The sequence below is a fragment of the Balaenoptera borealis genome (assembly GCF_965194805.1).
Source record: "Balaenoptera borealis genome assembly, chromosome: 8".
In the NCBI taxonomy this organism is placed as follows: domain Eukaryota; kingdom Metazoa; phylum Chordata; class Mammalia; order Artiodactyla; family Balaenopteridae; genus Balaenoptera; species Balaenoptera borealis.
Genome location: NC_138865.1, coordinates 33,176,857 through 33,191,431, shown reverse-complemented (window position 1 = coordinate 33,191,431; position 14,575 = coordinate 33,176,857). Strand labels below are relative to the sequence as shown.

General features: G+C 36.3%; 1 protein-coding gene across 15 annotated transcripts in view; it reads left to right on the top strand.

Annotated features, from left to right (window-relative positions):
* Nucleotides 1-14,575, top strand: part of LOC309633339 (uncharacterized protein) — a 122,991-nt gene that overhangs the window by 16,741 nt on the left and 91,675 nt on the right. The window contains exon 4 of one of the 15 annotated variants that reach the window (XR_014247442.1): nt 7,898-8,054. The exons of 13 other annotated variants lie outside the window; for them this stretch is intronic. Coding sequence is in view for 1 of the 2 variants with exons in the window: in XM_082402046.1 (XP_082258172.1) it covers nt 7,898-7,949 (52 nt within the window). In the remaining variant the exon portion in view is untranslated. Of the gene's footprint in view, nt 1-7,897; nt 8,055-14,575 lie in introns of those variants that run through there. One more of the 15 variants, XM_082402046.1, reaches the window with a different exon arrangement.

Below are 14,575 nucleotides of genomic sequence, written 5' to 3'. Positions count from 1 at the left end.
AGTTTGAGAAGGATTAGTGTTCTTCTTTAAATGTTTGGTATAATTTGCCAGTGAAGCCATCAGGTCCAGGGCTTTTCTTTTTTGGAAGATTTTTGATTATTGATTCAGTCTCCTTACTACTTACAGTTCTGATTGTCTGTATCTTTTTTGGGGGAGAGGTGTATGAATTTACCTCTAGATACCTTTTTGTTTGTTTGTTTTTGGCTGTGCTGCGTGCCTTGCAGGATCTCAGTTCCCTGACCAGGGACTGAACCCAGGCCATGGCAGTGAAAGCACCAAATCCTAACCACTAGACTGCCAGGGAACCCCCCCCCACACCCCGTTTTTTTTCTTTTTTTTAGTTGCGATATAGTTGATTTACAATATCATATTGGTTTCAAGTGTACAACATAGTTATTAAACATATTTACAGATTATACTCCATTTACAGTTATTTTGAAATATTGGCTATATTCCCTGTGCTGTACAATATTCGTGTAGCTTATTTATTTTATACATATTAGTTTGTATCTCTTAATCCCCTACCTTAATCTTGCCCCTCCCCCCTTCTCTCTAGGTAGGTAATCACTAGTTTCTTAGTGATTAGGTAATCACTAGTTTCTTCACTAGTTTCTTCTCTGTATCTGTGCATATATTTCTGTTTTGTTATTTTCATTCATTTGTTTTATGTTTAGATTCCATGTAACAGTGATAACACACAGTATTTGTTTTTCTCTGTCTGACTTTCTTCACTTACTTCATAATACACTCCAGCTCTATCCATGTTGTTGCAAATGGCAAGATTTCATTCTTTTCTATGGGTGAGTAATATTACATTGTATACATATGCCATATTTTCTTTATCCATTCATCTGTTGATGGACACTTAGGTTGCTTCCACATCTTGGCTATTGTAAATAATGCAGCTATGAATATAGAGGTGCATGTTATCTTTTAAAATTAGCGTTTTCCTTTTCTTGGGATATATACCCAGGAGTGGAATTGCTGGATCATATGGTAGCCCTATTTTTAATTTTTTAAGGAACTGCCATACTGTTTTCCACAGTGGCTGCACCAATTTACATTCCTACCAAAAGTGTACAAGGGTTCCCTTTATTCCACATCCTCGCCAACATTTGTTACTTGTGTTCTTTTTGCTGATAGCCATTCTGACAGCTGTGAGGTGATATAGAAAACATCAATGAAGCTAAAAGCTGGTCTTTGAAGAGGTAAACAACATTGATGAAACTTTAGCCAGACTCATCAACAAAAAAGGAAGAGGGCCCAAATCAATAAAATCAGAAATGAAAAAGGAGAAGTTACAACCGATGCCAGAGAAATACAAAAGATCATAAGAAACTACTGCAAACAACTATTAAAGTGGACATAAAATGGACAATCTAGAAGAAATATGCAAATTCTTAGGAATGTACAGTCTCCCAAGACTGAACCAGGAAGAAATTACCAGTAGTGAAATTGAATCAGTAATTTTAAAACTCCCAACAAACAAAAGTCCAGGAACAGATTGCTTCACAGGTGATTCTACCAAACATTTAGAGAAGACTTAACACTCATCCTTCTCAAACTATTCCAAAACCTGCAGAGGAAAGAAGACTTCCTAACTCATTTTATGAGGCCACCATCACCCTGATGCCAAAACCAGACTAAGATATCACAAGAAAATTACAGGTGAATATCACTGATGAACATAGACGCAAAAATCCTTAATAAAATATTAGCAAACTGAATCCAACAATACATTAAAGGGTTCACACACCATGATCAAGTGGGATTTATTCCAGGGATGCAAGGATTTTTCAATATCCACAAATCAATCAATGTGATACACCATATTAACAAATTGAAGATGAAAAAACATATGGTCCTCTCAATTAATGCAGAAAAAGCCTTTCACAAAATTCAACATCCATTTATGATAAAAACTCTCCAGAAAGTGAACTTACAGGGAACATACCTCAACATAATAAAGGCCATATATGACAAACCCACAGCTAACGTCATACTCAATGGTGAAAAGCTGAAGACATTTCCTCTAAGATCAGGAACAAGACAAAACCACCCACTCTCACCACTTTTATTTAACATAGTATTGGAAGTCATTCTGGTTTTGATTACATTTCTCTAAAGGTTAGTGATTTTGAGTATCTTTTCATGTACCTATTGGCCATGTGTATTTCTTCTTTGGAAGAATGTCTATTGAGGTCTTTGGCCCATTTTTTAATCAGATTGTTTGTTTTTTTAGTATTGTACAAGCTGTTTATATATTATGGATATTAACTGCTTATCAGTCATATCATTTGCAAATATTTTCTCCCATTCAGTATGTTATATTTTTGTTTTTTTGTCATTTTGTTTTGTCGATGATTTCCTTTGCTGTGCAAATGCTTTTAAGTTTAATTAGGTCCAATTTGTTTATTTTTGCTTTTACTTCCATTGCCTTAGGAGACATATGCAAAAAATTATTGCTACTATTTATGTCAAAGAGTGTTCTGCCTATGTTTTCTTCTAGGAGTTTTATGGTCTCTAGTCTTATGTTTAATTATTTAATTTGTTTTGAATTTATTGTATATGGTGTGAGAAAAAGTTCTGATTTCATTCTTTTATATGTAGATGTCTAGTTTTACAAGCGCCACTTATTGAAGAGACTGTCTCTTCTCCATTAAATATTCTTGCCTCCTCTATCATTGATTAATTGACCACAAGTATGTGGATTTATTTCTGGGCTTCCTATTCTGTTCCATTGATCTCTGTGACTGTTTTTGTGCCAGTACCATGCTCTTTTGATTACTGTAGCTTTATAGCATATTCAGAGGTCAGGGAGTGTGATAACTCCAGCTGTGTTCTTCTTTCTCAAGATTGTTTTGGCTATTTAGAGGTCTGTTGTGTTTTCATACAAATTTTTAAATTATTTGTTCTAGTTTTGTGAAAAATTTCATTGTTACTTTGATAGGGATTGCATTGAATCTGTAGATTGCCTTGGATAGTATGGTCATTGTCACAATATTAATTTTTCCAATCCATGAACATGATATATCTTTCCATTTGTTTGTGTCATCTTCTATTTCTTTCATTAGTATCTCATAGTTTTCCAAGCACAGGTCTTTTACATACTTAGGTAGTTTTATTTCTAGGTACTTTTTTGTTTTTGATGTGATTGTAAATGGGATTGTTTCCTTAATTTCCCTTTCTGATATCAACAGATATCAACAGATTTCTGTATATTAATTTGGTATTCTGCAACTTTACTGAATTCATTGATGAGCTCTAGTAGTTTTTTCATGATGCCTTTAGGATTTTCTATGTATATTATCATGTTATCTGCAAACAGTGACAGGTTTACTTCTTCTTTTCCAATTTGGATTCCTTTTATTTCTTTCTTTTTTCTGATTGCTGTGGCTAGATCTTCTAATACTATGTTGAATCAAAGTGGCAAGAGTGGGCGTTTTTGTCTTGTTCCTGATCTTAGAGGAAAAGCTGTCAGGTTTTCACCATTGAGTATGACGTTAGCTGTGGGTTTGTCATATATGGCCTGTATTATGTTGAGGTGTGTTCCCTCTAAGTTCACTTTCTGAAGTTTTAATCATAAATGGATGCTGAATTTTGTCAAAAGCTTTTTCTGCATTAACTGAGATAACCATATGTTTTTTACTATTCAATTTTTTAATATGGTGCATCATATTGATTTATTTTCAGATATTGAACCATCCTTGTATCCCTGGGATAAATTCCACTTGGCCATGGTGTATTATCCTTTTAATGTATCATTGGATTTGGTTTGCTAAAATTTTATTAAGGATTTTTGCATCTATGTTCATCAGTGATATTGGCCTGTAATTTTCTTTTTTTGTGATATCTTTCTCCAGTTTTGTTATCAGGGTGATGCTGGCTTCCTAACATGAGTTTGGAAGCCTTTCTTCCTCCTCAGGTTTTGGAATAGTTTGAGAAAAATAAGTGTTAACTCTTCTCTAAATGTTTGGTAGAATTTGCCTGTGAGCCATCTGTTCCTGGACTTTTGTTTGTGGGAGTTTTAAAATGACTGATTCAATTTCATTACTGGTAATTTGTCTGTTTATGTTTTCAAGGAGATTACACATTTCTAGGAATTTGTCTATTTCTTCTAGGTTGTCCATTTTATTGGACAAATACATATTTGTAGTAATTGCTTAAGATTCTTTTTATTTCTGTGGTGTTGGTTATAACTTCTTTTTCATTTCTAATTTTATTGATTTGTGCCCTCTCTTTTTCTTGATGAGTTTGAGTAAAGGTTTATCCATTTTGTTTATGTTTTCAAAGAACCGGTTCTTAGTTTCATTGTTTCATTTTCTGTTTCATTTTCTGTTTTATTAGTTTCATTTTCTGTTTCATTTTCTGTTTTATTAGTTTCATTGTTTCATTTTATTAGTTTTCTGTTTTATTAATTTCATTGTTTCATTTTCAGTTTCATTTTCTGTTTATGAGTTTCTATACCACTTATTTCTGCCTTGATCTTCTACTACATTTGGGTTTTGTTTGTTCTTCTTGTCCTGGTTCCTTTAGGTGTAAGGTTAGGTTGTTTATTTGAGATTTTTCTTGTTTCCCAAGGTAAGCTTGTGTCATTCTAAACTTCCCTCTTAGAAGTGCTTTTGCTGTGTCCCATTGATTTTGGATCGTTGTGTTTTTGTTTTCATTTGTCTCCAGGTGTTTTTAAAACTTTCTTCTTTGATTTGTTCAGTGATCCATTGGTTGTTTAGTAGCATATCATTTAGCCTTCACATGTTTGCATTTTTTGCAGTTTTTTTCTTAGAGTTGATTTTTAGTGCCATAGCCTTATGGTGTGAAAAGACGCTTGATATGATTTCAATTTTCTTAAATGTACCAAGACTTGTTTTGTGGTCCAGCATGTGATCTACCCTGAAGAATGTTCCATGTGCACTTGAAAAGGATGTGTATCCTGATGCTTTGGGTTGGAATGTTCTGTATATATCCATTAAGTCTATCTAGTCTAATGTGTCATATAAGGCCTGGAGGCCTGGTTTTTCATACTGATTTTCTGTTTGGATGATCTGTTGATGTAAGTGAGGAGTTAATGTCCCCTAATATTATTGCGTTACTATCAATTTCTCCTTTTATATCTGTTAATACTTGCTTTAGTTAATTAGATTGTCTCATATTGGGTGCATATATCTTTACAATTGTTATTCTTTTTGGATTGCTCCCTTGATCGTTATGAAATGTCCTTTTTTGTCTCTTGTAACAATCTTTGATTTAAAGTCTATTTTGTCTGATATAAGTACTGCTACCCCATCTTTCTTTAGGTTTCCATTGGCCTGGAATACTTTTTTACATCCTTTCATTTTCAGTCTGTGTGTCTTTAAATCTGAAGTGAGTTTCTTGTAGGTAGCATGTACGTGGGTATTGTTTTTATATCCATTCAGTTACTCTATATATTTTGATTAAAGCATTTAGTCCATTTATGTTTAAAGTAATTATTGATATGTATGCACTTATGGCCATTTTGTTAATTGTTTTGGGTTGTTTTGTGGTTCTTTTTTGTTTTTTTTCTTATTTTCTCTCTGCTCATGTTATCTGATGACTGTCTTTAGTGTTCTATTTTGATTCCTTTCCTTTTTCTGGGCATGTGTCAATTATAGATTTTTGTTTTATGGTTACCACAAGTTTTGTATATAGAACTCTATATGTATAAATGATTTTTAAAATTTGTTGATCTCTTAATTTCAAACACTTTTAAATTACTCTGCATTTTTACCCTCTTCTCACGATAACTGTTTTTGACATCATATTTTACATCTAATTTTTTGTGTATCCCTTAAGTTCTTATTGTTGGTCTAGCCTTTCATAATTTCATGTTTCTAGTGTCGCCTTTTCTTTTTTGTTTAGAGAAATCCTTTAAACATTTCTTGTAAAGCTGGTTTAGTGGTGCTGAACTCTTAGGTTTTGCTTGTCTGTAAAACTTTTTTAATCTCTCCATCAAATCTGAATGAGAGTCTTGCTGGGTAGAGTATTCTTGGTTGTAGGTTTTTCCCTTCATCACTTTAAATATATCATGTCACTCCCCTTGAGGTCTGCAGAGTTTCTGCTGAAGTCAGCTGATAGCTTTATGAATGTTTCCTTGTATGTAACTCGTTGCTTTTCCCTTGCTGCTTTTAATATTCTCTCTTTATCTTTATTTTTTTGCCATTTTAGTTACAATTTGTCTTGGTGTGGTCCTCTTTGGGTTGATCCTGTTTGGGACTCTGATTCCTGGACTTGAAAGTCTGTTTCCTTTCCCAGGTTAGAGAAGTTTTCAGCAGTTATGTCTTCAAATACATTCTCTGCCCCTTTCTCTCTCCTCCATCTGGGACCTCTATAATGTGAATGCTGGTACATTTGATGTTGTTCTAGAGGTCTCTTAGACCATCTAATTTTTTTTTGCTCCTTTTTCGTTTCTCTGTTCAGCATCAGTGATTTCCACTACTCTGTCTTCCAGCTCACTGATCCATTCCTCTGTATCATTTATTCTACTGCTGATTCCTTCTAGTGTATTTATCATTTTAGTTACTGTATTCTTCATCTCTCTTTGATTGTTCTTTATGTTTTCTCTTTGTTAACAATGTCTATTTCTTCTCACTCTGTTCATCCGTTTTTCTCTTCTCTTCTTCGATCATCTTTACGATTGTTACCTTGAACTCTTTCTTGGGTAGATTACTTTTCTCCACTTGGTTTTTCTTCTGGGTTTTTAATCTTGTGCCTTCATTTGGAATATGTTCCTCTGTCACCTCATTTTGCCTAACTTCCTGTTTTTATTTCTGTTTATCTGTTAAGTTGGTTACATTTCCCAACTTTGGAGAAGTGGCCTTTTGTAGGAGACATCCTATGCATCCCAGCGGTGTGCTCCCCTCTGGTCACCAAAGCTATATGCTCTAGGGCTGCTGCCTATGTGGGCTGCATAGGTCCTTCTGTTGTGTTGGGCTGACTACTAATGGGCAGTCTAGTAGGCTTGGCTGGCCCCCGGTATGGTTGGTTGCCAAGCCCTACCTTGTGTGGAGGCTGCCAGCTTCTGGTTGGCAGGGCCAGGTTATGAGGCAGCTAGTTGCTGAACCCTGGGGGATTCTAGGGCTAGTGCTGGCTTCCTGGCGGGTGGAGTCAGTGTCCAGGTGATCCTGAGCCTGTGCTTACCCTCTGATGGATGAAGCCAGGTCCTAGGGTTAATGCTGGGACATGGAGTTTGGCTGCAGGGCCCAGGGTTCCCAGAGCTGGTGTTGGACTGCTGGTGGGTTGAGCTGGTTCCTGACACAGCTGATTTCAGGGTTTGGGGTGTCCTGAAGCTTGTGGTGGCTGGAAGCTGGATGCAGCTGGGGCCCAGCCAGTCTGAGGGCCGGTGCAGGCCTGCTGGTATGTGAGCTGGGTCCATAGGCTGCAGGAGTACAGTTGCCGTGGGGTCAGTGTCCACCTGCTGGTGGGTGAGGTTGGTTCCATAGCTAAAGCAGGCTTGCTGACGGCCAGGGCTGTAGATTCTCTGGCTGCTGCCTGCATTCTGGTGCACACAGCTCGGTCCCAGGGTCTCTGACTGCAGGGCATTGGGGGTCCTAGGTTTAGTGTCTGTGCACTTGTGTGGGAAGCCAGGTTCTGGGCCCTCTGGAGGGCAGGTCCATGTCCAGGGGTAGCTATGGGCTATGGGGTTCTTAAAGCAGCCTGTCTGCTGGTGGGTGGGGCTGTGTCCTGCCCAGTTAATACTTTGCCTGAGGCATCCCAGTGCTGGTGCCTACAGGCTGTTAGATGGGCAGGGGGTGGAGTTGGAGGTTGGTTCTTGAGGCTAATAAGCTAGAGGGAGTATTCCATAATGGTGCTTATCAGTACTGGTGTCCATGTAGTAGAATGAGCTCTCAAAAGTAGTTTCTGTCAATGTCTGTATTCCCAGGGTGAGTTCCACTTGCCTCCTGCCTCTCTAGGAGACTCTCCAAGATCAGCAGGTAGGTCTGACCCAGGCTCCTTTCAAATTACTGCTTCTGCCTTGGATCTTGTAGCATGTGATTTTGTGTGTGCCCTTTAGTAATGGAGTCTCTATTTCCCACAGCCCTCTGGGTCTCCCAAAATTAAGTCCTGCTGGCCTTCAAAGCCAAATGTTCTGGGACCCCCAGGTGGAGGAGTCTGATGTGGGGCTCAGACCACTCACTCTTTGGAGATAACCTCTTCAATTATAATTATTCTCCAGTTTGTGTGTCACCCACCCACGGGTATGGGTCTTGACTATACCACCACTTAACCCCTTCTACCCACCTAGTTGTGGTTCCTTCTTCATATCTTTCTTTGTAGAAGCTCTTTTCTGGTAGGTTCTGGTCTTTTTGATAGGTGTTCTGTAAATAATTTAAATTTTGGTGTGCCTGTGAGAGTGGGTGAACTCAGAGTCTTTATACTCTACCATCATGGCTGATCCTTTTCAGATTGTTCTTTTTGTGTGTGATGTAGTCTTGGTAGGTTTTGTTTTTCTAGGGATTTGTCCATTTTATGTGTGTTATCCAATTGGTTCACATAAAATTGTTCATAGTTCTCTCTTGTAATCCTTTTTATTTCTGTAGATTTAGGAGTATTGTCCCCACTTTCACTTTTGATTTTAGCAATCTGAGTCTTCTATTTTTTAGTCCATCTAGCTAAAGATTTGTCAATTTTGTTGACGTTTTGCAAAGAATCAACTTTTGGTTTCATTGATTATCTCCATTTTTCTATTCTCTATTTCATTTACCTATGCTCTAATCTTTAGTATTTCCTTCCTTCTGCTAGGTTTGGATTTAGTTCATTCTTTTTATAGTTCCTTAAAGTTGTAAAGTTAGATTGTTGATTCAAGAAATTTCTTTTTTAATTTAACAAATTTCCCTCTTACCACCACTTTTGCTGCATCCATAGGTTTTGGTATGTTGTGTTTTGTTTTCATTTATCTCTAAGTATTTTCTAATTTCCTTGTGATTTCTTCTTTGATTCACTGATTACTTAAAAGTGTATTATTTAATGTCCACAGTTTTGTGAATTTTCCAGTGTTCTTTATGTTATTGATTTCTAACTTCATTCCATTGTGGTCAGAGAAGATATTTTGTACGATACTTATCTTTTTAAAATCTTGAGAATTGATTTGTTGCATGTCATATGGTCTACCCTGGCATATGTCCTATGTGCACTTGAGAAAAACGTGTGTGCAGTTGTTGTTGGAAGGAGTGTTCTGTATATGTCTATTAGATATAAATGGTTTATTGTGTTAAGTTCTCTATTTCCTTAGTTGTCTTCTGTCTGGCTGTTCTATCCTTTATTTAAGAGCAGGATTAATATCGCCAACTATTACGGCAGAATTGTCTATTTCTCCCTTCTATTCAGTCAGTTTTTGCTTCATGTATTTCAATGGTCTGTCATTAGGTGCATAATTGTTTATAATTGTTACATCTTGCTGCATTGGGCCTTTATTAATATATAGTAGCCTTCATTATTTCTTGTAAACTTTTTTGATTAAAGTATATTTAGTTTGATATAAGTATAGCCACTCCTGCATTCTTTTAGTTACTGTTTGCATGGACTATCATTTTCCATCCTTTTATTTTCAAACTGTTTGTGTTTTTGGATATCAAGTGAGTCTTTTGTAGACAGCATATAGGTGGGTAATGTATTTTTATCTCTTCTGCCAATCTCTATCTTTTGATTGGAGAATTTAATCCATTTACCTTTAAAGTAATTACTGGTAAGCAGGGACTTACTTCTGTAATTGTACTAATGTTTTCTATATGCCCTACAGCTTTTTCATTCCTCATTGACTACATTCCTGACTTCTTTTGCGTTTAGTTGGGTTTTCTCACAGTGAGATGTTTAAATTCCTTGTAAATTTTCTTTTGTTTATAATCTGTAGGTATTTTCTTTGTGGTTGCCATGGGGATTACATTTAATCATAAAGTTATAACATGCAAATTTGAATTTATAGCAGCTGAACTTCAATAACATATAAAAACTCTGCTCCTTTACAACTCCATTCCCATCCCTTTTGGTTGTAGATATCACAAAATTACATCTTTATACATTGTGTGCTCCCAAACAAATGATTTAAATGCATTAGTCTCCTGAGTTATATAGAAAATAAGGTACAGTAATAATAGCTTTTATGTTAACTTTTTTTAAACATATTAATTTTTGTTTTTTGGGGTTTTTTTTAGCAAACAAAAAATACAGTTATAGACCATTGTTAAAAAACTACTGGCTCTTGGGACCTCCCTGGCAGTCCAGTGGTTAATACTCTATGCTTCCACTGCAGGGGCCATGGGTTCAAACCCTGGTCAGGGAACTAAGATCCCACATACTGCGTGACACAGCCAAGAAATTTTTAAAAAGTATACTACTGGCTCTTATAATTGCCCATGTATTTACCTTTATAGATATCTTTATTTCTGTATATGGTTTCAAATTATTGTCCAACGTCCTTTTGTTTCACCTTGCAGACTCCCTTGAGCATTTTTTTCAGGCAGATCTAATGGTCACAGTCTCACTCAGCTTTTGTTTATCTGGGAAAATCTTGATTTATCCCTCACTATTCAAAGACAGTTTTGCCTAAATTGGATTCTGCCTGAGTTTAGGATTCTGAATTGACAGGTTTTTTTTTTCTTTTAGCACTTTAAATACAAGCCCACTGTCTTCTGGACTCCAAAGTTTCTGATGAGAAATTTGCCACTAATCTTGTTGAGGATCCCTAGTATGTGATCCCTAGTATTCACTTCTCTCTTGCTCCCCTCATGATTTGCTCTTTGTGTTTGTCTTCCAAATATTTGATTATAATGTGTCTCGATGGGGGTCTTATTTTATTTCATTGTGGGTCTCTTGGAGTTCATTGAATTTCTTGACTGTTTATATTCATGACTTTCATCAAATTAGGAAGTTTTCAGCCACTATTTCTTCACATATTCTCTCTGCCCCTTTTTCTCTCTTCTCCTTCTGGGGCTTGCATGATGTGTATGTTGGTCTTTCTGTTGGTGTCCCATAGTTCTCTTAGGGTTCTCTTAGGGTCTCCTAGGTTATTCCTAGGGTCTGTTTGCTTTTTAAAATCTTTTTTCTTTCTGTTCCTCAACCTCAATAATTTCCATTGTCTTATATTCAATTTCACTGATTTTTTCTTCTGCCTACTCAAATCTGCCTTTGAATCCCTCGAGTGAATTTTTCATCTAATTTATTGTACTTTTCAGCTCCAGAATTTAGTGTTTGGTCTCTTTTTAGGTTTCATTTCTCTATATTTATGTTTCCATTTTGTTAACACATTATTTTCTTGACTTTCCCCATGTCTTCCTTTAGTTCTTTGAACACCTTTAAGACAGTTTTTTAAAAGTCTTAGTCTAGTAGGTCTGCCATCAGGTCATTTTCAGGGACAGTTTCTGTTAACGTATTTTTTCCTTTGAATTAGCCATACTTTCCTGTCTCTTTGTATGCTCTTTGATTTTTTATTGAATACTGGCTATTTGAATCTAATGAGGTTGTAACTCAGAATATCAGATTCTCTCCCTCCCCCATGGTTTGCTTTTTTTGTTATTGTCTTGTTTGTTTATTTTATTGTTGTAGACTGTCTCTGTGGCAAGGATCAGCCTGAGGTGTAAACTTTAGTTCTTCTCAGGTCTTTTCTTAGTCTGCAACTTTTCCTGGGCATTTCTAGTTTTCCCCATATTTGAAGTTGTTTTTGAGTGTCTTAATGTCTCCTAAAAGGGGAAAAGTAGAAAAATGAAGAGGGAGAAAGAAAAGGTACTGGCCCTTTAGATCCCATGGAAGTTACTTTAGCTGGAGGGGGAGGGGTTTGTAACAGTTACGGTAGGTACAACAAAAATGGCCACTGACTTCTTTGACTGCACCTCTGTGATCAGAAGCAGCGATCAGAAATCAGAGCACAGGTCCCTAATATTTGGAGCATAGGATCCTTTTTTCCCACCCTGACTCCCACAAGCTGTGTACAAGCTGCTTCAGGAGATGTGCACAGTTGCCTGCCATGTGGCTGGGGGTGGGGGATGGATAATTGCTACTATGCTAAGAGCTGAAATTGACTGAAGTTAAGCACAATTTCCCATCCAAGCCTTCCCAGAATTCTTCATCACCAGATCTTGATAAAGTTTATTCCTGGGTCCACCTTCATAATTCTCAATTAGTACTTCTGGGGTGGGACCTTAAAATGTGCACTTCTTTTTAGCTCTTTGCTGATGCTCATGTTGCTGTGATTTGCCCAAACTTTGAGAGGCACTGTTCTAGAACACTTCATTCTCTCTTTGGCAGTATCTAATTTGAAGTGAAACTCATTTAATGAGTTTGTAATTTAAGTTATATTTTTCAAGCCTGGGAATTCTGCTGGATTCTCTGCCCTAGATTATAATCTTACTTTTTTTTTTTACTTTTTCATGTAAATTTTATTTTATTGATTTTTTAAAACTTTTTATTTTATATAGGAGTATAGCCAATTAACAATGTTGTGATAGTTTCAGATGCGCAGCAAAGTGACTCAGCCATACATATACATGTATCCATTCTCCTCCAAACTCCCCTCCCATCCAGGCTGCTACATAACATTGAGCAGAGTTCCCTGTGCTATACAGTATGTCCCTGTTGGTTATCTGTTTTAAATATAGCAGTGTGTACATGTCAATCCCAAACTACCTAATTATCCCTTTCCCCCACCCTTCCACCCTGGTAACCATAAGTTCGTTCTCTAAGTTAGTGAGTCTGTTTCTGTTTTGTAAGTAAGTTCATCTGTATCGTTTCTTTTTAGATTCCGCATATAAGGGATATCATACGATATTTCTCTTTCTCTATCTGACTTACTTCACTCAATATGACAATCTCTAGGTCCTTCCATGTTGCTGCAAATGACATTATTTCATTCTTTTTAATGACTGAGTAATATTCCATTGTATATATATCCAGAGAAAAATATGGTCCAAAAGGATATGTGCACCCAAATGTTCACTGAAGCACTGTTTACAATAGCCAAGACATGGAATCAACCTAAATGTCCATAGACAGAGGAATGGGTAAAAGAAGATGTGGTACATATATACAATGGAATATTACAATCTTACATTTTAATTATTCAAATAATATTAAGGACATTTACTTTATATACATGCATAGTTATTTCATTATCTGTATCTCTGATTTTGTTTCAAAGGTCTTTTTGTTTGTTTTGGGTTATTTGGATATTGTCTTATATCTGGTTATTTTTGTTTGAATACTAGAAATTGGTTTTGGAAAGTTCAATAGGGAATTTGGATTTATAGTTGATTCTGGAAGGATACTCAGGCACTAGTAACCTCCAATCTTCTTAGTCCAATAAGAGATTTAGATGATTAAAAGCTGGGTTTTAATCTCTGTGTAAGCTGGGTTGTTTTCCACTTATCCTAACCCATGGTGTATAGCCATTCCATGGTTTACAAGGGCCTTCTCCTTTGTGAGGATTTTCACATCAGTTTTTATATGTTAGTTCCATTAATATATCAGTTCCTCAGGTTTCTCCTCAGGTTTTTTTGCTGCCATTTATAGAATTGGTAAATTCTTTTTTTTCTACAGGTAAAAAAAAAAGTTAGGCTCTTGGAATATACCTCTAGAACATTCTTCTCCTTCACAACAGATTTTAAAATATTCTGAAAAAAAATATTCTGTATCATTTTTTAGTCATTTTCAGTGTGTTTGTTGTTTAAAATTACCTGTTACTTCACCATTCTTAGAAGTTGAACCCTTGGCCTCTGTGTTCACTTTTGAAAATCGTCTCTTTGGCTGAATAACTGCATTAAATTTTTCATATAACATAAACCTTCAGTTTTTTCCCTATTTCAAGGTCTGTGATTTTGAGCTGAGGCCGGGAAATTATTTTATAAACTCCCCAGTTGAATTAAATGCATAGCCAGTGTTTAAAACCCCTAACATATCCATTCTTTTTTTTTTTCCTTAGAAAATTATAGTGGTTTATTAGAAAAAGTAATCTCCAGTTAAGGAGTATTATAAAAAAACAGATATAATTCAAATGAGAAAAGGATCAATACAGGGAATTCCCTGGTGGAGCAGTGGTTAAGAATCCACCTGCCAGTGCAGGGGACATGGGATTGAGCCCTGGTCTGGGAAGATCCCACATGCCGTGCAGCAACTATGCCTGTGTGCTGCAATTACTGAGCCTGCGCTCTAGAGCCCACGAGCCACAACTGCTGAGCCTGTGTGCCAAAACAACTGAAGCCCACGTGCCTAGAGCCAGTGCTCCGCAATAAGAGAAGCCACCACAATGAGAAGCCTGTGCCCCACAACAAAGAGTAGCCCCCACTCACCACTAGAGAAGGCCCACACACATCAACGAAGACCCAACACAGCCAAAAATTTAAAAAAATAATAATAATAAATTTATTTTAAAAAAACCTTATTAAACAAAAAAGGATCAATTCATCAGGAAGACATAATTCCAAATATAGCATATCCATTCTTTTTTTTTTTTAAACTTTTTATTGGAGTATAATTACTTTACAGTGTTTTGTTAATTTCTGCTGTGTAACAAAGTGAATCAGCTATATGCATACGCATATCCCAATGTCCCTTCCCTCTTACGACTCCCTCC